The following is a 26836-nucleotide window of genomic DNA, read 5'->3' as shown; positions in this document are numbered from 1 at the left end:
TTCTGTAATTTTTAAATTTCAGCAACAATAACCCAAACATTCCTTTTTGAGAGAAAGCAACCAAGGAGGTGGTAGAGTCTCCATCTCTTGAAGTCTTCCAATCAACACTGGATGCCCTTCGGGAAGATATGCTTCCATTGGACACAAGTTACTAGGCTTACCACATAGCTAACTGGGTGGAATTCTAAGGCCTATTTTATACCAAAGGTCAGACTTGATGATCAGATAGTCCATTTTGGCCTTATATCCTATGTATCTGGCTATGGGGAAATAAATTCACTCCTATTTACTGCTCAGGACACCCACATCCATTGGGGAGCCTGGCATGAACCCAAAGACCATCCAGGTTCTGTGTGTGCCTGCCTCTTTGTGGTTAGGGATTTTCATGAAAGACTCACTTAGAAAATGCTCCGCCACAGATGTCCTTCAGGGCCTGTTTGACCTGTTCATTGCGGAGAGCATAGATGTAGGGGTTAAAGAGTTGGGCCACCACAGAGAAGAAAAAGGCCACAAATTTGTCAAATTCTTGCGCTCCCCGCTGACTTCTTCGAACATACCTGAAGATGGAGCTACTATACAATATCAGAACAACCAGGAGATGAGCAGAGCAGGTGGAAAAGGCCTTTTTCCTTCCTGTGGTGGATGGGATGCGAATGATAGTGGAGACGATACAGCCATACGAAATGATAGTGACTGTGAAATTTCCAAGTATGAGAAGTGAAGTTGAAAGCAAGAGCATTACCTCAATGTGTCCCGTGTCTATGCAGGAGAGTTGGAGCAATGCGGCTGTGTCGCAATAGAAGTGGTTTATGACATTTGGGCCACAGAATGGCACCAGGATGGCCATAAAAGCTGGGGGAAACATTATAAGTAAACTCATCACCCAGCAGCCCAGCACTAACTGGAAGCAGACCCTGCCATTCATGATGGTGCCGTAACGCAAGGGATGGCAGATAGCCATGTAGCGGTCAAAGGACATCATACCCACATGGAAAAATATACAGGATCCCAGGACAAAGAACAACAACAACTGAAGGAAACAACCAGGGAGGGAAATAGATTTTCTCTCTGTCAGAAGGCTGTAGAGGAACCTGGGCATGATGACTAAGCTGAAGCAGATTTCCAAGAGGGAGAAGTTCCTGAGGAACAAATACATGGGCCATTGGAGGCGATGATCCACCAAGGAGACGGTGACAACAGCAATGTTACCCATCACAGTCAAGAAGAAGACAACTGATAGAACCACAAACAGGATAATGTTGACATGGTGGTCGTTGGACAATCCCACAATGATGAATTCCACCACCCTGGTCTTGTTCTTCATTCTTCACTCATCTTTAAAGAAAAATTAAACCATGTTAAAACCAGCACCGATAGGCCAGTAAGGCGAGAACGCCCGCAGGGAAATTCTACACATAAATAGAACTAATCTCTTTAATAATTTCTTTGAAAAAGTCATACGTTTTACCACTATTTATCATAGATTTTTAAGGACAGAAGACACCAGTATGATCATCTATTCTGACTTCTTATGTAGAATAGACCAAGGAATGTCTCTGAATTAAATAAACATCCAACATAAAAGAAAATCTAATATTGGTTTTAAAATTTCCAGTGATGGAAAATCCACCACAAGGCTTGGAAAGTTGTTCCAAAGGTTATATTTCCTTTCTGTGAAAGTTTGGTTTTTGTTTTCTTCCAGGTCATTGATAAAAATTTAAAAGTACTGAGCCAAGAACCGATCCCTGTGGGACTCCTCTAAAAACACCCATGCTCAAGGATGATTGCCCATATAGAATCCACTGTTCAGTTAGACGTGTTCTAAATCTCTTCAGTTTGCACCATATTAATTGTGTATCATTCTAGTTTCTTAATCAGAATATAAAAAATCAAATAAAATATAGTACCTGCCTTAAAAAAGAGGAAACAAAGGGTATCTTGGGAATTATAGACCCAACAGCCTAACTTTGATACCTGGAAAGATACCAGAACAAATTATTAAACAATCGAGTTGTAAACACCTAGCGGATAACAGGGTTTTAAGTAATAGCCAACGAGTGCAAAGTACTAGACTTAGCAAGAAAAATATCAAATGCGCAGCTACAAACTGGAACTAGCTGGCAAGTAGGTAGCACTGCTGGAAAGGACCTTGGGGTTATTTTCCTTCACAAATGGAATCTGTGTCACAATGCGATGCTGTTGGGAAAAGGCCAATAGCATACTGGGGTGTGTTAACAGGACTGTTGTATGTAAGACCCATGAGGTGAGTGACCCAATACTGGTGAGAGCTCAGCTGGAGTGTACTGTCCAGTTGTGTAGTCCACACTTACAGAAAGTTGTGGGCGAATTGGAGAGGGTCCAGAAGACTGCAACAGCAATGATGAAAGGGTTAGAATACAGCCGAGGTCCTGCCTCAGCACAGGAGGGATGGAAAAGGTGAGCTCTCAAGTTCCCTTTCAACCCGGCATTTCTATGGCTCTGTATCACATCAAATGCCTTACAGACATCTAAACATATTGCATCAGCATTATTACCATCATCAAACAATCATGTAATGACATGAAACTAATCTCTCAGGTTACGTCCATGAATCCACTCTGACTGGAATTAATTCTGTTATCCGCCTCTATTTGTATGTTATTCGAGAAGCTCTGCTTCTGGCTGCCTGCAGATTCAGCTGGAAATTGCTCTAACACAACATATTGGTTACAAATTAGGAAGGATTTTCCTTCTTAAACTCTGGTTTCATTCCCTTTCCACATAGACACCGGACTCCCCTCCTATTGAATAGAAGCATAGCTTGAATGGCTAAATTTTAAATCAATCACATTACCCAGCTGGGACCTGATCCAATGGTCTTCAAAGTCAATTGAGAGCCTAATACTGTCTCCAGAGGGCTCTCAGACAATGTTAAGATGCTGGTGGATATGGAGCAGTACTTACAGAGTTGGAAAACGGAGAGTAAGGACACAAACATTCGTCTGCAGAGACGGCTGCTCTCGTCATCATAAACAGAACAGGAAGAAAAGCTCTGTGTCTTTGCAGATTGGGTTCCAAGCACCTCTCCAAACATTTCTTTTCTCAAAAGCTCTACTTTTTCAACAGTATTTCTCTGGGAGTTTGAATACACAGAGCAAGAAGGTCTCTTATTTCTCAGAGATTCCCATTTTGCAGTAAGCCATCTCATCCATTTGCTTGGATTTGCAGCTAGGGATAGCAGAATTTTTTGCAAAGACACTTGTCATAACTTCACCACCATGATGAAACAAATCTGATAGTTCCCACATTAAATGGATCCCATAACAGGGATCCCTGAAGTAATGATAGCGGCATTGTGTCTACTTGCAAACCTCGAAGATTCATACCTGCAAAGATCTCCAAAATCACCACATTGTGCACCTTCAAATCCATCCTCAGGTCTCACCAAAGGCCGCAATCACCAGGAGACACTGAAGAATGGCAGCTGTTGTGTCACCTCTGCTCATCACATCTGTCGTTATTTTCTACACGCTTATCTCCCAGCTATGCTGTTGATCACATCCATTTATTTCCGACTCATGCTACACAGAGTGAATATTTTCGGGAGAGCTCCCTTCTTTGCCTAGCACAATGGGACTGGGATCCTAAAGAGGGGCCTCGATCTCGGACCACAGAATAACACAATAATAATAACTACCAGGCTCTTCAAATCGAGATTGCTTTATAATCCCACAGCAGCCATCCTGTTCTGTTCATCCTCACTCAGACTCTGACTATGGAGACCTTAGAAACACCTGCAATTGTCACAGAAATCCTGCAGCTGCTGAATCAAGATGCTCCCATTTGACCCTGTATATCTATGACATTCTGTGTAACAGATCATGAGGATAAACCTGGGCTATATTAAACAGCCCCTCCCTTTTGTGTTCTCATTTATAATAGTTGTCATGTCTGGTATTCTTAGCCCTCATCTTTGGCTGGGACCCCTGAGGCCAATTAGCTAATGAACTTTGCTGACAACATTGTAGAGACACTCTTCTGCTCCCTTCTAAAAGTTTTAGAAAAGAGTAGGTTGATGTTATGTTTCTTCATTCCCCAGGGAGAAGCCAATGGGTTCTGTGTCTCCATGTGCCAACTCACTCATTATTCTTGGCAAGACAGAGAATTGCTACAGGGAGATGGAGGAGATGGCCTTGGTGTTTCCTGATTGGATCAAGAAGGCGGCAATTAAGAGAACCATGAATAGGAAGATATTTAAATGACTGGTCATTGGCCAGGCCCAAGAGAATGAACTCTTCTACCATGGTGGTTGTCCATTGAAATGTATTCATTCTAGGCAGAAGGCTGGCCCCTGCCCAGAGGTACTGGCTTGTCAGCAGAGAAACTGAAGTCGCCCTGGTAGGATCCTGTGTTCCCTGATGAGGCTGGCTGGTGAGTCACCTGAATGAGAGACAGGATGGTGATGAAAGGGCAGAAGTGGCATGACTCACTCATGCTGTTCTGCCATTTTTCACCAACTTCAACTGAGGGAAGTTGCTGCAAGTGTGGGGGGCAGGCAGAAGTGACCCTGCCCACCTAGACAAAGATGGTCCCCCAAGAACTCCCAAGGGAAGGGTGAGCTAGCTTGAGGAGGAAATGCATGTCAGATAAGAACACAAGAATATAGGCATGGCCCTACGGGGTCAGACCAAAGGTCCATCTAGCCCAGTATCCTCTCTCCCTACAGTGGCCAATGCCAGGTGCCCCAGAGGGAGTGAACAGAACAGGTGATCATCAAGTGATCCATCCCCTGTTCGCCCATTCCCAGCTTCTGGCAAACAGAATCCAGGTTAATTCCATAATTCATCAAACATCAGTCTGAAATCTGATCTCTTTAATTCAGGCTTTTATACAGGGTAAATACGATCTGTGCCATTAATGAGAAAATTAAACCTAACCTTCCTTGACTGAAATATTGTCAGGTACATTCTCGATGTACATAATTGAAGTACAATCAGTTGCTCATTGCCACATTAAGTTAATTACACCCACCAGTAACCTGCAGCTGGTTCATTGTAGTAGGGATTGAGTGTCTTGGAATGGCTGCAATCTTTTTTCTGTGCTCACATGATAAGAACATAAAAACATAAGAATGGCCATACTGGATCAGACCAAAGGTCCATCTACCCCACTATCCTGTCTTCTGACAGTGGCCAGTGCCTGGTGTCCCAGAGGAAATGAACAGAACAGGTAACCATCAAGTGATCCATCCTCTGTTGCTCATTCCCAGCTTCTGACAAACAGAGGCTAGTGACACCATTCTTGCCCATTCTGGCTAATAGCCATTGATGGACCTATCCTCCATGAACTTATCTAGTTCTTTTTTGAACCCTGTTATGGTCTTGGCCTTCACAACATCTTCTGACAAGGAGTTCCACAGGTTAACTGTATGTTGTGTGAAGAAATACTTCCTTTTATTTATTTTTAACCTGCTGCCTATTAATTTCATTTGGGGGCACATGCTTCTGTACTGCTGTTTAGGCTGACACACTCCTTGTTTCCAAAATGTTAGAGTTACATTTGAGTCAATCGACTTCAGTCACTCTACTAAAACTAAAGTGAGCGTGGCCACACTGGGTATGTCTAAGGTGCAGTCACTGGGTATAGCTACCGTACATCTAGGAATGGTTATTGTTTTTATCTGTTTTTTTCTGTAATACCGTTACGTTAAGAATAAATGTGCTGGCTTAGAAAGCACCAGGAGGTACCTGTCACTGTTTGCAGTTCATTGTTCGGAGCCCTTGATTAGAAAGCAACACCTAGGCAGTGTGCATTAGGTGGGGTGTCTTGTGGGGGGTCCCCCATGTATAGCAGGGCGTTGTTCATTCCTTAATACCCACAGTTAGAAAGGCCTGGCACAAAGGTCCTTGCTCAGTGACAGGTGATGGCTGGAGACCTGACTGGACATTCCAGGAGTGGACCAGGGAGAGGGATACAGGTACAGTGACCCTGAGTCTGTGACAGTTTGCATTAAGGAAGGGGAAATGTAATGAATGCTGGTGACCAAAGGTGACTGCAAAGATGCATTGGGATTGTTGCATAATGTCCATGTGCTTTGGAGAGGAAGGATGTGCTTGTGCCTCAGATGTCGGCCTAAGAGTAGACAAAGTCGGGCTTAATTCTTTGTTCTGCCATGGAATCCTTGTGTGACAACCGGGAAGTCCCTGCATCTCTCAGTGCCTCATTCCCCTGCTGGTAGAATGACGATGGTAATATGTCTCTTCTGTCTGTTGAGATTTTAAGGTGTTCAGGACAAGAATTGCCACTTGGTGTGTATTTTCACATCACCATGGGCCCTGAACTTGGTTGGGGGCTCTAAGCACAACCATAAAAATTTGCTTTTTTTTTATTAATGAGATCCTCACATTCTGTGAATGGTATAAAATTACCAAAGTATTGTACACATACAGTTAAATACAATACAGGATGCACAAATTTACTGCCACTGCTGTTCAGGAAACACCTTAAAACAGTGGTTTTCAACCTTTCCAGACTACTGTAGTCCCCTCAGGTGTCGGATTTGTCTTGCCTACCCCAAGTTTCACCTCTGTAGGGAGCCAGGGTGGCTTCCCCCCAAACCTGAGGGCAAAGAGCCACTCTCTCAGCCGGAGGGCGCGGGGCCAGACCAAGCTTACTCCACGCCGCGGAAGGGGAGGGGTGGAACAGGAAGTATAAAGGGCAGGGCCCTTAGCCCAGTCAGGGCAGCACCAGGGAGAGAGGCAGATGCAGATGCAGACCCTGCTGCTGGGCCAGGGGAGGCCCTGGACCTGGAGAAACCTGATCTGGAGGAAGTCCAGGGGCTACCAGGGCTGCCCACTGCTGAGTACCTGGAGGAGCTGGAGGAGCCTGAGGGGGAGGGGGATCTGGAGGTGCCAGCAGCCGAGTACCCGGAGGAGCTGGAGGAGCCTGAGGGACTCGTTTGAGGGACCAGGTAGGAAGGAGCCCAGGACAGAACTGGACAGAGCAGTGGGTCTGTTTGGTCAGCGTGCTGTGGAGGGACCCCGCTGACCCAGTGGTGGGACTCTCACCCCGCCACTGTCAGAGCCCTGGGCTGGAATGCAGTGGAGTTGAGTGGGCCTGTGTTCCCCTACCCCGGCCAACCTGCCTCGGGTAACAAAATCCCGATAGAGCTAGAGACCCTTGCCGGTGCCCCCTGGCCTGAGGGGGCATGTTATAGACCCTTGCCGGCACTCGCCTGCCCGAGGAGTGCGTTTGAGACTCTCGCCATTGCTCCATGGCCTGAGGGGTGCACTTGAGAACCTCACCGGCGCTCGCCTGCCTGAGGGATGTGCTGGAGACTCTTTCTGGCGCTCCCCTGCCCAAGGGGCACGCTAGAGACTCTTGCCATTGCTCCCTGGCCTGATGGGTGAGCTAGAGACCCTCGCCGGCGCTCGCCTGCCCGAGGAGCGAGTTAGAAACTCTTGCCGTTGCTCCCCTGCCCAAGGGGCACGCTAGAGACTCTTGCCGTCGCTCCCCTGCCTGAGGGGCACTTTGGAGACTCTTGCTCACACTGCCAGGCCTGAGGGGCTTGTTGAAGACTCTTGCCGGCACTCGCCTGTCTGAGGGGCGCTATAGACCTTTGCTGGCGTCCCTCCCTCCACCAATTCCCTAGTGACAGACGGCGTGATGCAGACCGGCCAGTGGGACAGTAACTACCCACCACCCCCTAGCGGCTCAGTGGGCCAAATGAGGCAAGTCACAACTCCTCTTAAAAACTACTTGCTTGCAAAATCAGACATAAAAATACAAAAGTGTCACAGCACATTACTGAAAAATTGCTTACTTCTTCATTTTTACCATATAATTATAAAATCCATTGGAATATAAATATTGTACTTACATTTCAGTGTAGAGACGTATAAAGAAGTTACTGTCTGTATGAAATTTTAGTTTGTACTTACTTTGATTGTGCTTTTTTATGTAGCCTGTTGTAAAACTAGGCAAATGTCTAGATGAGCTGATGTACCTCCTGGAAGAGCTCTGCATACCCCTGCGTACATGGTTAAGAGCTACTTCCTTAAAATATTAAAGCAAATTATATTATTTATACAGAGCCAAGACTATTCATATCACAAAACTATGACCTTGGAATTAGGCTTGGGCGGGATTACTTCTACCTCTGTAAATGACAATAAACGTCATTTCCATCCTACACACACAAACCGACAAAGAAGTATTTCCATTGACAATAATCAAAATTTACCTCTGGGAAAAATAAGAAAAATCTGCTTGAGAATTGGTTCGAGTTTGATTTACAGATATTGACTTTGTACACTTTGACATTTAATGTGAACAATTTGTGTTTTAATGGTTGCAAATCTTGATCTTTTAAATCTCAACGCCTAATGTCATTAAATAACACTGGTCTACAATTTTTGAGAAGTCGTCTGCTTCAGAGATAAAATGTGCTATTTATTATGTATTTTGATGTGCTGAATTCAAATATGACAATTAAAACAACTGATTGGCTACTGTTTCTAAGATATTTAAGTTTTTACATTTTATGTCTATGTATATTGTGTAGATAGTAAAGTTTTAATCATAAATTGTACACCTAGGTCTTTTCATGTGTTTATGGTTGCTTTACATGATACGATTTCATCTGTCCTGTTTATGTAACACTTTAAAAATCAGCAAAAGGGTTATATAACTAAAATTTATTATGAAACAAAAGGCAAAAAATTATTATGTACATAGTTTAGTCCTATTCAGTGTCTACTCGGCGCTTCTTGGCTTGTCTCTTGTATTCATTCAATGGAGCATCTCTTGTCACTGTCCAGCAATAGTCTGCAAGCATTGATGGGCTCCATTTGTCCTGATAGCCTGCCAGGAGATTCCACTGCTGTAGTCTGGAGCCCAACAGCTCTGCCTTACTCTTGGGTAGTTCCAAATCCCTGACAAGGTCACTCAGTTCACCTTGTGTTATGAGGTGTGGTTCAGAGGAGGAGGATGGGAGAAAATGTGGGTCCTGTGACATAGATGGTTCAGGACCAGAAGTTTCATCCTCTTCCTCTTCCTCGTCTGACTCAAGTGAGAAGGATTCTGGTGCATCAGGAACCGGCAGTCCTTCTCCGTGGGGTACTGGGCGTATAGCTGATGGAATGTTTGGATAATGCACAGTCCACTTTTTCTTCTTTGACACACCTTTCCCAACTGGAGGCACCATGCAGAAGTAACAATTGCTTGTATGATCTGTTGGCTCTCTCCAAATCATTGGCACTGCAAAAGGCATAGATTTCCTTTTCCTGTTCAACCACTGGCGAAGATTTGTTGCACAAGAGTTGCAGCATATGTGTGGGGCCCACCTCTCGTCCTGATCTCCAATTTTGCAGCCAAAATAAAGGTGATAGGCTTTCTTAACCATAGTTAAGCACTGCTCTTTTGTGATGCAAAAGTCACTTCACCACAAACATAGCAGAAGTTATCTGCACTGTTCACACAAGTACGAGGCATCTCTGCTCACTTTGGCTAAACAGAAATGTGTCCCTTTGCAAAATCAAACACTGACAAATAAGAGAGCACCACACTGTATGATTTCTAGAGCTGATATAGGGCAATTTGTTCAGCAGAGTGATGTAAGCTTTGTTATGATTGCATCATCCATGACTTCTAGGAATAACATGATGCAATTCATATCATGTATGACACAATACCAGCTTCGGATTGCATCATTCATTGTTTTTCTAAAAAGCAAGTACTGTCCAAACCCAGTCACAGATTTATTCATAGATCCAGTCAAAGACGTATTTTAGTCATTTCTGGTTTAAATTGAGATCCCTTCCCTTTATAACTCACTTATCCTCCGCCATTCCCAAGTCAAGGGTCGTATATACAGACCCAATAGCATATCTTGAAAACTAGAGCCAATCAACAATTTTAAGCATCATTTTCGTTCTCAGTGACCCAGAATTAGTAAAGTTGGACTACATTTATTTCAGAAGCATTTTGGCTGTAGAGCAGTGTAATTGTTGTCTTTGTTGCTCTTATTGCTTCGCACACACCCCTATTTCTTGCAACTGTGAAAATGTAAGTTGATGTATATAGAAAAAAGTATTTGATTATTAAAATGCTAACAATTGAAGTCTACCACTCCTGCTTCTAGTACAGAGAACCAACACGTTGGAATATATTGGGGAAGAAAATAGAATAGTTAATCATACATGGCTTTAGAAATGGAGGTTCTTTTTCAGTGCAACTGCTGCTACTGCCAGGGGTGGCTCCAGGCACCAGCACGCCAAGCGTGTGCCTGGGGTGGCAAGCCACGGTGGGAGCTCTGCCGGTCGCCACGAGGGCGGCAGGCAGGTTGCCTTCGGCGGCATGCCTGCAGAGGGTCCGCTGGTCCTGCAGCTTCGGCAGACCTCCCGCAGGCTGACTCCCAATCCTTGGGACTGGCGGACCTCCCGCAGGCAAGCTGCTGAAGGCAGCCTGCCTGCCGTGCTTGGGGCAGCAAAATACCTAGAGCCGCCCCTGGCTACTGCACGGCTAGTTTAGTGAAGTCCACGATAACTTCCACATGAATTGACTATGTCTTCATAGTGAGGCTCTGACCTCCGACCAGATGCCTGTGTGCTCTGCCACAAAACTAATTCATACCAGTAATAACCATTATTAACAACAATACTTGCATGGGCCATGAATGAGCCAGCCTCAGTTGCAATGAGTAGTGTCTTACTCTGCAGGTGGACCTATTGATTTCAGTGGGCCTGTATTACAACACCCTCGAAAGGACAGCTGAGTTCTGCAATCTCACTCCCAAAGTCCATGCATTTGGCACATGGGTGGGAGGGATCACCTGACTTCTCTGTAGGGCTTCATTGTCCAAATCACAATTTAGCCCAGGAGACTGGTCATGGAGCAAAGTTCTACTTAGCTGGTGTAAATTTGTCACAGTCTGCCTCATGAAAATGAGCCCTGCCTCACAGAGGCAATGGAGCCTGGATGGGAAGTCACTTTTACTCCCTAAAAAAACCCTACCAGATGACAATGATTTTTATTTTGTCAAAAACATTCATAGAAATGCTTTGGACTTTCACTGAAAGCCCCAAACGCACAATTTACCCACCTCTGCATTCCCTGCCCCAGTTTTTTTCAGCTCCGCTAGATCTTTCTTTTTAAATGTAAATTTCAGTTTGTAATATATGACTAATTTTCAACGTTAAGCTTTAATGAAAACCCACAATGTTCCGTATTTCAAGTCAATTTCCATTTAATGAAAAAAGACATTTTCTGGGGGTAAGAAAAAGGAAACAAACAATTGAGATGGAATTTTCCCCTTCAGTTCTCCCTGTTTGCTTTCTTTTCAGAGAGAAAAGTGGTGCCATAAAGACCCTGCCCTAGTATCCCCAGAGATGCCGTAGTGCTCCTTAGCCAATTGGTCTCAAGGAACTGCCGTACCAGTGAGAGAGGAAAAATAATCATGGGGATTGAAAATAAATAAATGGGAACTGGAAATAGAGTCATGCATTTGCCACTGGTATCCATCACTGCATGCAATCTCTATGCTCAGTTTCATTGCATGATACGGGTTTCACAGATCTAAGACCAGGCATGGAAAGTTTGTTGTTGTGTTAGTAGAATTTATTACTTTTGAGACTAGTTCACTAGATGATCCATTGCTAGATATCATACATCACATGAAATTTGTATCTTTGTTCAAATACCAGGATAAGCGAGCAGCCACCATGGAGAACCAAACTGCAGTGACAGAGTTTATCCTTCTGGGCTTCACAGATGTTCGCTGGCTGCAGATCCTGCTCTTCATTTTGTTACTTATCACCTACATCTTGACCATAGCAGGAAATATTCTCATTATCTCCATCACTCTAGTCAGCCAGCACCTCCAGACGCCCATGTATTTTTTCCTCAGGAACTTCTCGCTTTTGGAGATCGGCTTCACCTCAGCGTCCATCCCAAAAGTTTTGTTCAATGTGGCATCGGGCAGCCAGTCCATATCTGTGGCTGGGTGCTTTGCACAATGTTTATTTTATCTCACTGTGGGCACTGCTGAGTTTTGCCTGCTGGCAGCCATGTCCTTCGATAGGTTCGTGGCCATCTGTAACCCCCTGCACTACACATCTATCATGACCAGTCACTTCTGTGACTGGCTGGTGCTGGCCTCCTGGCTTATTAGTTTTGGGTATGTGATCGTCCCGCTTGTTCTGTTGTTCCAGTTGCCATTCTCTGGCCCCAACATCATTAACCATTTCTTCTGTGACAGTGCTGTATTGCTTAAACTTGCCTGCACAGACACCCGGCTCCTAGGACTCCTGTCTTTCCTCTTGGCCACAGGCAGCATACTGGACACTTTAGCTGTCACTATCTTCTCCTATTTCAAGATCATCTCCGTGGTGATGCGCATCCCCTCCATGGCCGAGAGGCAGAAAGCTTTCTCCACCTGCACCTCTCACATCACCATGATCTCCATCACCTACGGCAGCTGCATTTTCATGTATGTCACACCCACATGGAGCAGCAGGCTGGACCTGAGCAGAGCTGTGGCTGTTCTTAACAACGTTGTGTCCCCTCTGCTCAACCCCTTCATCTACAGCCTGAGGAACAAACAGGTGAAAGAGGCCTTGAGGGACACACTCAGCCAGAGCACGGCATTTTCTAAGGATCCAAAGATGTGACATGAGGTGACAAATGTAAACAATGATCAATGGATTGATCTGATCTATCATCTGATCTGATCTATCTATCTAATAAAGGTACATACTCAATTCAAATTATGTTGAGTGAGGACGTCCGGAATAGGAGGAAAGGTTTCAGACTATGGCCCTCTATTACTGAGGCCTTGGACTTTGCCTTTGCACAGTGCTTTTCAAATAATGCAAAGTCTTTGCCCTTCAGAGAGCAAACCTGGTTTTGTTTCTAACATAAGAACATAAGAACACTAATACTGGGTCAGACCAAAGGTCCATCTAGCCCAGTAACCTAACGATAGTGGCCAGTGCCAGGTGCCCCAGAGGGAATGAACAGAACAGGGAATCATTCAGTGATCCATCCCCTGTCACCCATTCCAAGCTTGTGGCAAGCAGAGGCCAGGGACACCATTCCTGCCCATCCTGGATAATAGCCATTGATGGGCCTATCCTCCATGAACTTATCTAGTTCTTTTTTTAACCCTGTTACAGTCTTGGCCTTCACAACAACCTCTGGCAAGGAGTTCCACAGGTTGACTGTGTGTTGTGTGAAAAAATACTTCCTTTTGTTTGTTTTAAACCTTCTGCCTATTAACTTCATTTAGCGACCCCTAGTTCTTATGTTTTGAGAAGTAGTAAACAAGACTTCCTTATCTACGTTCTCCACACCAGTCATTATTTTATAGACATCTGTCATATCCTCCCTTAGCCATCTCTTTTCCAAGCTGAAAAGCCCCAGTCTTATTAATCTCTCCTCATACGGAAGCCATTCCATACCCCTACTCATTTTTGTTACCCTTTTCTGAACCTTTTCCAATTCCAATAGATCTTTTTTGAGCTGGGGCGACCACATCTGCACGCTATATTCAAGATATGGGTGTACCATGGATTGATAGAGAGGTAACATGATATTTTCTGTCCTATTATCTATCTTAATTATTCCCAGCATTCTGTTCGCTTTTTTGACTGCCACTGCACATTGAATGGATGTTTTCAGAGAACGATCCACAATGACTCCAAGATCTTTCTTGAGTGGAAACAGCTATTTTAGATCCCATCATTTTATATGTATAATTGGGATTATGCTCTCCAGCCTGCATTACTTTGCATTTATCAACATTAAACTTCATCTGCCATTTTGTTGCCCAGTTTTGAGAGATCCTTTTTAGCTCTTCGCAGTCTGCCTGGGTCTTAGCTATCTTTAGTAAGTTTGTAACATCTGTAAATTTTGCCATCTCACTATTTACTCCTTTTTCCAGATCATTTATGAATATATTGAAGAGGACTGGTCCCAGAACAGACCCTTGGGGGACCCCAGTATTTACCTCTCTACATTCTGAAAACTGATCATTTATTCCTACCCTTTGTTTCCGATCTTTTGACCAGTTACCAGTCCATGAGAGGACCTTCTCTCTTATCCCATGACAGCTTACTTTGCTTAAGTGCCTTTGCTGAGGGACCTTGTCAAAGGCTTTCTGAAAATCTAAGTACACTATACCCACTGGATCCCCCTTGTCCACATGCTTGTTGACCCCCTCAAAGAATTCTAGTAGATTGGTGAGGCATGATTTCCCTTTACTAAAACCATGTTGACTCTTCCTCAACAAATTATGTTCATCTATATATCTGGCAATATTGTTCTTTATTATCATTTCAACCAGTTTGCCCGGTACTGAAGTCAGGCTTACAGACCTGTAATTGCCGGGATCACTTCTGGAGCTCATTTTAAAGATTGACATCACATTAGCTCTCCCCGAGTCATCTGGTACAGAAGCAGATTTAAATGATAGGTTACAGACTGCAGTTAGTAGTTGTGCAATTTCACATTTAATTCCTGCAGAACTCTTGGGTGATACCATTTATTACCTTTGTCTGGATCTGTGGACTGCTCATGTAATTAAGAGAAAAATCATTGTAGAATTCATTATAAAGTGACTCTCTGTATTACATGTAAGCCCCTTCCTTTTCAGTTTAAACTGATTTTTACCAAAAAACTCCCATGTTTTACAAAAAGTATTATTCAGCTTTTTTCTGATTTTCACCTTACTTTTGTATCCTTCAAATATATAAAAATAACTTGTTTTACTGGGGACATACAATACATGGTATGAGATAGATGTATTACACTAATACATTAGTCTGTGTGTATATGCAGAGCTGCCTGTTGAAGTCAGGCTATGGATTAGTTTTGAAGATACACACACTAAACACACAGGCACGCACAGACACTGAAGTGCATGAGCATCTGAACGTGTTGATGAAGCTCATGCCCACCATGTATGCAGTTCAAGCTGCTGGCAGATAACGGTTTTAAGATTTGACACTCTGAAGTGGGAAATAAACAAAAATCTGCATCAGAATACGTTTCAGAACACAAGGAAGTATTCAAAAGTTTTAAAAAAACAGGAGAAAAGGATAAAGTTGAGTGTATGCACTGCAAATGGTGTGGCCCAATTATTAAATATACATATTTAGAGGCTAATAGTTCTAAAGTCTACAACAGTAACTGTTTATTCTAATGAAAATTTTATTTGGGGATTAGAGAAATACTCTTTTCTTAAATTCAGATTTAGAAGCCAAAATCTCATTTTCAAATGGGATTTAGGCATTTATGAGTCTAAATTCCTATTTCAATACTGTCAGGGTTCCCTCCCCACTCTGAACTCTAGGGTACAGATGTGGGGACCTGCATGAAAGACCTCCTTAGCTTATTTTACCAGCTTAAGTTAAAAACTTCCCCAAGGCACAAATACTTCCTTGTCCTTGGAACAGTATCGCTGCCACGACCAAGTGAGTTAGACAAAGATTCAGGAAAAGAACCACTTGGAGTTCCTGTTTTCCAAAATATCCCCCTAAGCTCCTTCACCCCCTTTCCTGGGAAGGCTTGAGAGTAACCAAGGTGAGCACAGACCAGACCCTTGGGTTATGAGGTCACTAAAACCAATCAGATTTGTAAAAAACAGAACTTTATTATAAAGAAAAAGTAAAAGAAGCACCTCTGTAAACTCAGGGTGGAGCATAATTCACAGGGTATTCGGATTCAAAACACAGAGGATTTACCCTCTAGGCAAAGTTACAAAAACAGGGATAAACCTCTCTCTTAGCACAGGGAAAATTTACAAGCTAAAACAAAAGATAACCGAACGCATTTCCTTGCTATTACTTGCTATTTCTGTAATATCAGATGCTTAGTTCAGATATGGTTTTAGAAGATGTATTTTCCCTGCCCTGGTTCCTCGCTGACCAGGAGAGAACTCACAAAGAGACAAAACAAACAACCTTCCCTCACAGACTTGAAAGTATCTTCTCCCCTTATTGGTCCTTTTGGTAAGGTGCCAACCAGGTTATCTGAGATTCTTAACCCTTTACAGGTAAAGGCAGGATTAACCCTTTACAGGGAAAGGAGAGATTTTATGCTACCCTTAGCTGTATGTTTATGACAAATACAGAAAATAAACTAACTGCACAGCCCTAATTGTCACCTACCACACCCACACTCAACCCATAGGGCTGGCTTTAAACAATTAAACCGTTACAACCCAAGCAGGATGGGGGCCACATCCTGAAAGAAATCTAACCCAACCCCTGCCTCTTCTGGCCCTCCTACAACCCCTCAATCTGACTGAGCTCATCATCAGAAGTAAGCTCCCCATGGAGCAGAACACAGCACCACAGTGCGTCACCAGACCTTGCCATAACGACAGGTGCAAAACCTGCAGCCATCTCTCTACTTCTACAATGATCAGCACCCCCTGAAACACACCTTTCAAGATCCATGGACCGTACATGCCTATCCTAACATGTGGCATTATGGGAGGATGGATCACTTCACGATTACCTGATCTGTTCACTAATCCCCCTTTTTTGTCCTATGACTGCAGGGGTGTTAACTGGCCACTTCACCTTGTGCCTTCACCAACAGAAGCTGCTCCAATAAAATATATCACCTCACCCACCTTGTTGCTCTCATATCCTGGGACCAACATGGATGCAACACTTCAAACCCTTAAATTGCATGGACAGACAATGAGGTTTATACTTCAATCTGAGTAGCTACTCAAATTTCAGGGCCCTGGGGCTGTTCTAGCTGGAAGTAGAAATTGATGGAGTCTGGTATTGTCTTTTATTCAATCTTGTTTATTTACAAGGAATGTACAAAGTTCTGTTTCTCTGAACACAAGCAGAGCCAAGAACGAAAGCTCATAAGAGTTTTTCAGGTTTTGCTGTGCTCAGAGTCACAATGCCTAATTGCTTTAGTAGTCTACATTTCATTTTCAAAAAGTGACGTAGGCATTTGGACCCAGGTATTTAAGTATTGCTGCTCAGCCTTGCAATGCCTAACTGATTCAAGAGCCTAAATCTCATTTTCAAAAGGGATTTTGAATGCCATTGAGTGTCAACAAATAAATATCTTAAAAAATCTGGAAACCAAAATCCAATTGACTATCAATGGGATTTTGCATCCTAAGGGCCAGATTTTTAAAGGTATATGGGGATTTTCAAAAGCACCTAGGTCACTAAAACCCATTCAAATCTGTGAGTTTCAGGGTTTCTCAAATACGGTCGCTGCTTTCCCTACACTAAGGGCGACCTCTGTTTGAGAAACCCAGATCTATGTGATTTTGAAAATCCCAATAGACACCTAAATACCTTTATAAACCTGGGCCAATTTCTCAGAAGGCATGATACTATAGTCACGTTTTCTATCTCCATTCCGTGTTGTGCCATGAAAATGAGTGAATCTGCAAATGGTGAAGGAGTTCATTGGCTTGCCCATAGCAAGCAAACAAGTGTGTCCCCAAATGTTCAGAAGAAAGGATCAGGAGTGTTTTCTCAGCAAAGCACATTAGCTAATTGGTCAGGGGTCACAGCCAGTGGTGAAGGAGAAGAATTCCATGCACCACAACTCTTAAAAAACGAGCGGCTATTTGTCACAGGAGCAAACACCGAAGTCTGTCCCCATGATTTATTGGACCACAGACCTAATTTGGAGCATATCAGTTCAGTAGCTGCAAGATTGCAAGCTTCTTCAGTTCCTGCTCCATGTATTCGAGAGGTCTCCAACATCACAGCGTCTGAGCGAGGATGCATGAGGCACGACTGCTGGGGAGGGAGTTTAGAGTGACAATAAATTTAAGAACTTGGTGGGTATTGTTATCATTGTTATAGTTTATGTTTTGCTTTGTTTTGTCTGTGGGACCATATTGGATCCACCAATGGGCTAGATGGAGATGAAGTCTGTGCGTAAACAGCTTGTAATGTTGGTGCATAACGTGACCCAGCTCTGTGGGTAGGATAAACAGATTGGTTGGGATAAGGGATGAAACAGATGTTGACGGTGAGAAACGTATTGGTAAACTGAGGTTAAAGCGCGAGATTAGTTCTTCATTGGAGAATGCAGTTAATATTCTTCTAGGAATCCTCTTAAAGGGAAATATATAAAAGAAAATTAAACTTTTTTTAGTTTGGGGCACAAGTGATGGCAAATGTCCTGAAGTCAAAACCCGACCCCAAAAACATCCCACAAACCACAGCTGCATAAATCTTGTTCCAAAATGGGTAGTCCTCAGGGGTAGGGGACCAGCTTGTGCTGTGGATTAAAAATCATGGAGAACTATGGTTAAAAAGATTAGAACATTGGGAGTAGAGAAGGTTGGGGAATCAAACCTGAAAAGAGACATGGATCTCTTTGAGATGCGGTGAGCAGCTCTTCCTCTCGTCAAATATTTGTGTCCTCATCTCTGTACATCTCCTACTCCATAAGGACCTCTGCACAGGCATCAGCATTTTCACAGCATTAATCCCAACCATACTCAATTCAAGAAGAGCTTCTCCACAGATTTTTGGAGCTGCTGGAACATGGTATAAAAAAGATGACCTGAATGATCAAAAATGTAGACATCCAAATTATGCCTGTATTCAAAATCAGAAGGCTGTGGGTTCCAGGGAGGAAAGGCGTGAAGATGGGGGCATGCACTGTATTTGTAACCAATATATAGCGATGCAGCTACATCTGCCTGAGGCTGCAGAGAGAAGTGTGGATCACTGCCATTCACCTGGAGGGGACGTTAACCACTGAACCTAATGGAGGTGCCCTAAGTGTCATCTCTGCTTTCTATTTCGCTGCCCCTCACTTTAACAGAAAGCCTCAGGCAACGCACTTGTTCTGCTCTGTGGGATACAGTGAGAAACACTGAGCTATCTATCCCCATACATCTCGCTCACTTTCTGAACTCTCATTGAAAGTATTTGTCTGATTCATTCTCCTATCTGTTCTGCAAAACAAAAACGAACCAAAAAACTCTGTCATTTTGTGCTTTTTTTAAAAAGCAGTAATATATCTTGTTCATTTGCTACAAGGTGAACCATAAATACCAAACCGCACTGCAGTGGAGGAATTCATCCTGTTGGGACTTACCAACGACAATCATTTGAACGTCGGCATATTCCTAGTTCTATTAGCGACCTTCCTCTTGATCCTGATGGGAAACATCATCATTGTCACCATCACCCTGGTGGACCATCGCCTCCAAACGCCCATGTATTTCTTGCTCAGGAACTTCTTCTTGGAAACATGCTTCACCCTCGTCATCATCCCCCGGTTCCTCTACAGCCTCCTGACAGGGAGAAAAGCCATTTCTCGCCCCACTTGTTTACTTCAGTCATTTTTCTTCTTCTTCCTGGGCTCGTCTGTGTTTTTCCACCTGGCTGTAATGTCCTTTGACCGGTACATGGCTATCTACAACCCGCTACATTACATCACTGTCATGAGAAACAGGGTCTGCCTCTACTTAGTGCTTGGCTGCTGGCTGGTGAGTTTCCTCATGGTGCTTCCTTCCACTGTTCTCTTTGTCCGCTTGCCATTCTGTGGCCCCAACATCATAAATCACTTCTACTGTGACACAGCCCCATTGCTCCAACTCTCCTGCACAGACACCGGGATCATTGAAGTAGTGGCCCTGGTGACAGTTGTACTTTCGCTGCTCAGCACGCTGACGGTGACCATCAACTCCTATGGCTGTATCATCTCCATGGTCATGCACATCCCATCCTCCATGGGCAGGAAAAAGGCTTTTTCCACCTGCTTCGCCCACCTCACGGTTTGTGCTGATATTGTACAGTAGCTTCATTTTCAGGTACATCCGACCAGGTCAGCGTGGCGGGTGGGACTTTGACAATGTTGTGTCCTTTCTTTATATGGTGGTCACCCAGCTGTTTAATCCCTATATCTGTGCTCTCAGGAACGAACAAGTCAAACAGGCCCTGAAGGATGCTTGTGACAGGGTATGTTTTAAGCATCCGAATCGGGCCTGAAAAAATTAAAATCAAAAGATCCAAGAGTAAAGTGAATATCTTTGATATCGTTCCAACCTTACAATGGGCTTACGTGTGTCCTGAGTGCAATGTAAGACGCTGCACTTTGGAACCAAGGTATCCAGGGTAACTTCCTCTGGAAAAGGAAACCAGTCAACACCTCCTGTTCTGGTCACTGTATAGACGCCCGGTCAATAGCAGAATTAAATGGATATTCATGGAGTCTAGTTGTGCTTGTTTTTGGGGAAAGCCTGTCCTGGCTTATCACTTCTACTGAGTTGCTAAGAAATGGGCACATCCTGTTCTGTAGGTTACCTGGCCTCCACTAGCCTCCCCTGGTCGCTTCTTACCACACCTTGTATTGTTGTAGCAGTGCTTAAAGACCCCAGCGGAGATCAGCACCCCATGTCGCAGGCCATTGTACATTGCACAAAGGATAATCCAGGCCTTGTAGAGTAGATCTTAGAAATGGGTAGATGCCTTATAATGTGACACAAGAGACTCAATCTATGGAATTTATTACAAGGAAGATTAGGAGTTGACTTGTTCATGATATACAAGTACTCCCAGATGCCAGAGTGTGTCCGAATCTAGTGGAGAAAGGCAGAATAGGAACAAAGGGCTGGAAGTTGAAGCCAGACCAATTCAAACGAGAAATAAGACCTTTATCTTTAACACTGAAAAAAACTACCACGAGAAGTGGTGGATTCTCTCTCTCACTCGCTGTTTTCAAGTCTTGGCCACATGCCTTTCTGGGATATTTTGATTTAGGGCAGGTCTGCACTAGAATCACTACATCGGCACAGCTGCACGTCTGGCAAAAATGCTCTGTATTGACAGGAGAGCGCTCTCCCACCAGCATAATTACTCCACCTCTGCAAGAGACGGCAGCAATGTCATCAGGAGATCATCTCCCACTGACATAGTGCTGGGGGGACAGTGCTTAGGTTGCTGTAACTTGCATCACTCTGGGGGAGTCTTTTCACACCCCTGAGTGACATAAGTTAGATCGATTTAAGAAGTGCTGTAGACCTTCCCTCAGTCAAACAAGTTACTGTGATCAATACAGGTGTGACTGGGTGTGCTACCGTGGTGTGTGCTGTACAGGAGAACAGATTACATGATCAAATGCGCCTTTCTGCCCTTAAATGCTATAAAAGTATCAATTTCTATGACAGAAATGCTGGAAGTGGAATGGGAAGAAGTTATTTGTTTCCTCCTTGATTTGGTAGGGGATATTTTCAAAGGTACAGAAGGAGATGGGGGTGAAAGCCCAGCTGCACTGAATTCAGAGTTTTACCACTGATGTGTGTAAGCAGAATCTTACTCCAGGTGCTCAATACCCAGGGACTAGCAGTAGGAATTGGGTGCAAATTGTCCTTTGTCCCTTTGAAAATCATCCTTGTCTTTCTTCATAAAATGACTGAGAAGAGGAAGAATAGAAAAATCTCTCCTTTGGGAAGCAGTGGATGATGTTCTGCAACAGCATCAATATTGCTCTCCTGGACAAAGGCTAAACACGTTCTTTTGTCTGGACATGGGTAAAGTTATAACATTTGGTTTGGTTAAACAATAAACTTACTGCATATGTTGGTTTTTGCAATACATTTCCTTCTTTTGGGTCTTCCATCAGATTCATCCCAAGATCCACTGGCTCTTTTGTTATTGGGTCTTTGGGCTGCCATAGAATAAAAATCCCCCTTGGTAGGTAACCCCCCGTTCCAAAGAGGAAGGGTGGTGTTGGGGAAAGGACTCAGTCAGGGGGAGGGGTAATCAACATTTGTTCAACTCTGACGTCTTCCGTATTTACCTTGGCAAGTCACTTAGGCCCAGTTTAAAAGAAGTATTTAGGTGTCTAATTCCTATTGACATAAAAGAAAGTTATGCCTAGAAAGGCCCCTAACAATCTGGCCCTGAAGCTGGGATTTTCCAAAAGAAATCTTAGGTGCCCACATCTCAATGGAATCCAATACGTGCCGGATTCCTTTGGGCTCCTCTGAAATTCTCGAGCATCACGTCTCAGGGCCACATTTGGAAAGATATTTAGGCGCTTTAAAAGATCCAGAGGCAAAACTCACATGCACACCCCATCCCACTCTAGGTGTCCAGACACCTAAACCCCAGCTCACTAGGGGCCCAGTAAGCTAAAGTGTGCTCAGATCTCACCTTCTGGATCAGGGCCCAAATTTTACATACCCAGGAAGTGACAAATTTCTGTGCTGACAGTCTGTGGTTAGTATCCTGCCATTACTCATGCGGATTAGTGTATTTCTATCAGTGAAAACAGAAGGACGTTCTTAGGGTTAAGAGAATTGGATGGTTGTCAGGGGAGCTGTTTTGAACCCAGCTTTGCCTCAGAATCCTTGTGTGGCTCGGCTTAAGTTTCTTTGGTTTGAATTATCAAAGGAAGCAAAGGGCCCAAACCCCTGAAATCCAGTGGGTGATGGGTCACTGACTCCTCTCCAGATGCTAACTCGACCGTTCTGTTTCTCAGTTCTCCAACTCAGAATGGCATTAGTAATTCATCCATTTAGCCTGAGATTCTCAAATCCATGGAGGTAACAGCATTAGAGCACCTGAGAAAAATTCATAGATTTATATTCATAGTGCCCTTTTGAAGGAAAGGCAACATCATTATCTCCATTTAATAGATGGGGAACTGAGTCACAGACTGATAAAGGCACAGACTGGTAAAGGTCTTTAGGTGGGTTCTGCTCAGTGCTGCAATGTCTAAGGACCAGAGTTTTTAAGAGACATTTAGGCACCTACATCTCATTGAAATCAACAGTAGTTATGCACCTTGAGTACCTTTAAAACTCTGGCCCTTGTGATTTAGATGTGGCTAAGTCCACTTTCAGTTGTAACTTACGCAGTTCAGACCTCACATCCCATTGACTATCTATCTATCTATTTATCTCTACATCCCCTCTCTATCTATCTATCTATCTATCTATCTATCTATCTATCTATCTATCTATCTATCTATCTATCTATCTATCCCTATACATCCCCACTATCTATCTATCTTCATACACCCCCTCTATCTATCTATCTATCCATCCCCGTTCAGCCCCTCTATCTATCTATCTATCCATCCCCAGATGGATAGATAGATAGATCTATCCATCTGGGGATGGATAGATAGATAGATAGAGGGGCTGTATAACAGCCCCTCTATCTATCCATCTATCTATCTATTCTACTCATTTGAGATCCTCTGCTTGGTTCAGTTGCCTGAACAGAATTTCTCCAAGTGCCCATAGCAGGTAGGTATCCATCTCAAAGGGAAGATGTTTGGCTGTCTGCAACCCACTACCTTACATCACCATCATGAGCAACAGAGTCTGCCTCCAGTCAGTGCCTGGCCGCTTGCGGGTGAGTTTCCTACTGGTGCTTCCCACCACTGTTCTCTTGTTCTTTTGCCATTTGGTGGCCCCAACATCATAAACCACTTCTACTGTGATGCAGCCCCGTTGCTCCAATTTTTCTGCATGGACACAGGGATCTCTAAAGTAGTGGCCTTGGTGACAGCTGTATTTATGTCCCATTGATGGTCACCATCATCTCCACTGTCATGTGCAGCCCAACCTCCACAGGCAGAAAAAAGGCCTTTTCCACCTAGTCCGCCCATCCCATGGCTGTGAGTATTGCCCAGCAGATCATCTTCAGGGAAATCCTACCAGCTCCGCGGGGCACGCAGGATTTGGACATTGTGTCCTTCCCGTACACTGTGGTTACCCAGCTGTTTAACCCCTCCATCTACGCTCTGAGGAACAACCAAGCCAAAGGATCCCAGTGGCAGGAGATTTTCCGAGTGCCTTAGGCTGCCATCGAGACTGAAAACCCAAAGGCACAAGAATGCAGAGAACCCAGCTTCTCATTGACTTTACACCAGGCTTCACAATGGGCTTAGGGGGCCAAGAGGGAAGTAGCCTCATCACAGGAGTGAATTTGACTCAGGGTTACACTCTCTCCAGAAAGGACCGAATGTGTACTTAATGGCTTGTCCCCCACATGGATATTACGCCCACATGGATGAATCATTCGCAGAGTCCATCACTGGCTGGAGTCAGTGACAGCGTAACCTTTTTTAATGATTGATGCTAATGACTTGTTAAGAACTGTGCCTCTCTCCCACTTCCTTTCCCTTACTCTATCCTGGGTGGCTTATTCATCTCATTCTGCTTCACTGTCATTTTGCATGTAAAATCAGTCGTCATGTCTGAACAATCTCTTTTTCTCCTCCAGCATTATTTCATGCAGCTGGTCAAAGAACAGTCTTTCATCAAAGAGAAAGTTTTGTTTTTCCATGAACAATGCGCTGCCTTCTTTAATATATTGCTTATTGAAATGGTTTACCAAAGCCCATGTTTAAAAAAATAAATTCAACTACAAATTATTTACCACTATTTTTTTTTAAATTCACAGTAAATGGCCCATTTCAATCTCTACCCAACTAAAAGAACTGCAAAATCCTCAATATTTTTGTCAAAATACAGATTTTCATTTTCAGCCAGCTTTAGTATTTAGCAGAGCTACTTGAAATGTATGGAATGAAAACATTTTTGTTTAAAATGGCCTGGTTTTAATGAAAACGTTCATGGTTTTATACAGATATGGCCTTAAACAATATAGAATGCCTTATGGAAATTATTAGTTTTCTGAAAACACTTTTGATAATTTTCAGAAGAAAAATAATTTTTTTTTAAAGTATATTAAAAAAACAACAACCAAACAAAGAAAAATGGTCACTTTCAAAACATTTCCCAGAACAACTTCAACATTCCCCAAATGCTTATTCAAAGCACATTTTTTAATGCCTCCCCCACCACCACCACCAGCGTTAGTATCGCACGTTAATGCTTAACTTGTACCTGGTGCTTTTCGTCAGTAGCTCTGGAAGTGCTGTGTACAGAGGAGCTCAGTATCAGGGTTAGGGATAGGAGCAGGGAGGTCAGGATCAACACCCCCACTTTCCAGATGGGGAAGCTTTGAGGCAGAGCAGGAAGTGACTTTCCCAAGGTCACCTAGCAGGTCAGTTGAACTGCTCAATTTTTTTTTTAAAAAAATAAAGGTTGTTTTATTAACATTGCCTTTCTAAAATGATTCTGGGAGGGGATTATGAAAATATTTCATGTATATTAGGTTGTGGTTTTTTTGTCAAACATTTTGTATAATGTTATGGATTTGTTTGTTTTTAGGAAGAAATGTCTCATGTGGGTAGAATATCCCGTAACTACCTTGCTTGCCTCCTCACCTGAAGCAGCTGGTTCCAGCCGCAGCTGGAGACAGAAGATGCTGCTAGATAGGCCCTTGGTCTGCTCCAGCCTCCCTAGTCTTATGTTGCTGCTTGCGAACTAGAAGTGAGAGTAAGACCGATTTGCCGCTCGTTTACATTACTTACAGAGTTACAGCTCCGCTGGTTCCTTTGGTGTTACCACTGGTTTACATCAGGATGAATGAAGGGGGAATCAGCTACACTGAATGCAGTGGAGTTACTCCTAATTTACAACAGCGTGAGAGAATAAGCCCCATTGACTGCCGTGGAGTTACTCCTGATTTACATCAGGTGAGCAAGAGGAGAATAGGTCCCATTGACTTCAGTGGAGTCACTACTGAAGAACATTGGAGTGAGTAAGAACATGAGCCCATCTAACTCGAACAGAATCACTCCTGGTTTATGCTGAGGTGTAGTAAGGATAATAGAATAGTCTCTCTAATGCTAGTTATTCTGTGCAGTGCCCCTGGACTCTGCTTGCTAACAACACATAATGAGCATCCAGCCTTCTACAGTGATCCTAAAGGTCACGAATGGCCTGTGCTTAAGAAATCTGTCCTCTACAGATACAAAATGCCACTGGTGTTTCCTGCTGAGGATGACATGCCTTCATCTGAAGCTGGTTCCTCTAGCTTACCCAGCACAAAACAGGATCTAATCACTTCCATCTTCTCAGGGGAACAATTGACATGAACATCGCTGAGTTGTAATCATTAGCCAGGAGCCCAGGGAATAGACCTGGGAATCCTACCAAACCTCACGGCTGGATGAGAACCAGAGGAGAGGCTATTTCTGAGATATTTGACCCCATTGCCAAAGGATGATGTGACCCTCTTCTGGTGTAGATCAGCATAACTCCAGCATCTTCAGTGCTGCTGCACTGATTTACACCAGCTGGGGATCTGGCCCCAGGGACGGACAGATTGAATCACTTTCCCAAGGTGACAAAGGAAGCTGATGGGATATTCGGAAAAATGTTCTAGTCTGAGGTCTGGTCCACACACGCAAAACTTCATTTGAGAAGCATTGATATGGCTTGGTTCTGGTGTACAAGTACCATCAGAGGGAACAAATACCAGATACTACAAGGGCTTGGTCACCTACTGGAGAAAGGCATGAGAAGAACCATTGCCTGCATGTTACAGCCAGACAAATTCAAATCAGAACTAGGGCACAATTCTTTTCACACTGAAGGAGATTAAACACTGGGACAAATTATCAAAAGTGGTGGTGTATTCTCCATCTCCTGTTGTCTTGAAACCAAGGCTGGATGACTTTCTGGAAGATGCTTTAGTCAAATGCAAGTTATTGGGCTCAATCAGGAGTAACTGGAAACAATTCTATGGCTTTCATCACATACGGAGCCAGACTGAGTGATATAATGGTCCCTTCCAGGCTTAGAATCTGCTATGACTCTATTGCTAGAGCCATGGTGGCATGGAGAGTACAGGCACTACACACGTAGCTGTAAGCCCCAGTGAAGAGCTGTGGGGAGGCAGTGAGATACTACACAATGGAAAATAGCAGTGTAGAGTGGGAGCATGACTTGGGCATCTAGAGAGCTGTGTCGTGTACATACCTTGGA

At 43.7% G+C, this 26836-nt stretch overlaps 2 protein-coding genes and 1 pseudogene across 2 annotated transcripts; 2 read left to right on the top strand and 1 right to left on the bottom strand.

The window, feature by feature from the left end:
* Positions 1 to 394: 394 nt before the first annotated feature.
* On the bottom strand, positions 395 to 1324 carry LOC127031877 (olfactory receptor 49-like). The gene has a single exon (XM_050918893.1). The coding sequence runs from the start codon at positions 1322 to 1324 to the stop codon at positions 395 to 397; it is 930 nt and encodes a 309-aa protein (XP_050774850.1).
* Positions 1325 to 11699: 10375 nt separating this feature from the next.
* Positions 11700 to 14964, top strand: LOC127031685 (olfactory receptor 6C75-like). The gene is made up of 2 exons (XM_050918762.1): positions 11700 to 12599; positions 14899 to 14964. The coding sequence occupies exons 1-2, from the start codon at positions 11700 to 11702 to the stop codon at positions 14962 to 14964; spliced, it is 966 nt and encodes a 321-aa protein (XP_050774719.1).
* A 4069-nt stretch (positions 14965 to 19033) lies between these two features.
* Positions 19034 to 23796, top strand: LOC127031684 (olfactory receptor 6C4-like; annotated as a pseudogene).
* Positions 23797 to 26836: the final 3040 nt, after the last annotated feature.

Source organism: Gopherus flavomarginatus, chromosome 11, assembly GCF_025201925.1.
Source record: "Gopherus flavomarginatus isolate rGopFla2 chromosome 11, rGopFla2.mat.asm, whole genome shotgun sequence".
Lineage (NCBI taxonomy): Eukaryota > Metazoa > Chordata > Testudines > Testudinidae > Gopherus > Gopherus flavomarginatus.
The sequence above is the reverse complement of the archived record's forward strand: the minus strand, read 5'-3'. Positions and strand labels throughout refer to the sequence as shown.

Bases quoted from the DNA above. Each gene is read 5' to 3' on its own strand.
- LOC127031685 (XM_050918762.1), top strand. From the start codon at position 11,700: ATGGAGAACCAAACTGCAGTGACAGAGTTTATCCTTCTGGGCTTCACA. The intron at 12,600-14,898 runs GACACACTCAGC...ACTGAAGTGCAT, and splicing joins AGGTGAAAGAGGCCTTGAGG to GAGCATCTGAACGTGTTGAT.
- LOC127031877 (XM_050918893.1), bottom strand. From the start codon at position 1,324: ATGAAGAACAAGACCAGGGTGGTGGAATTCATCATTGTGGGATTGTCC.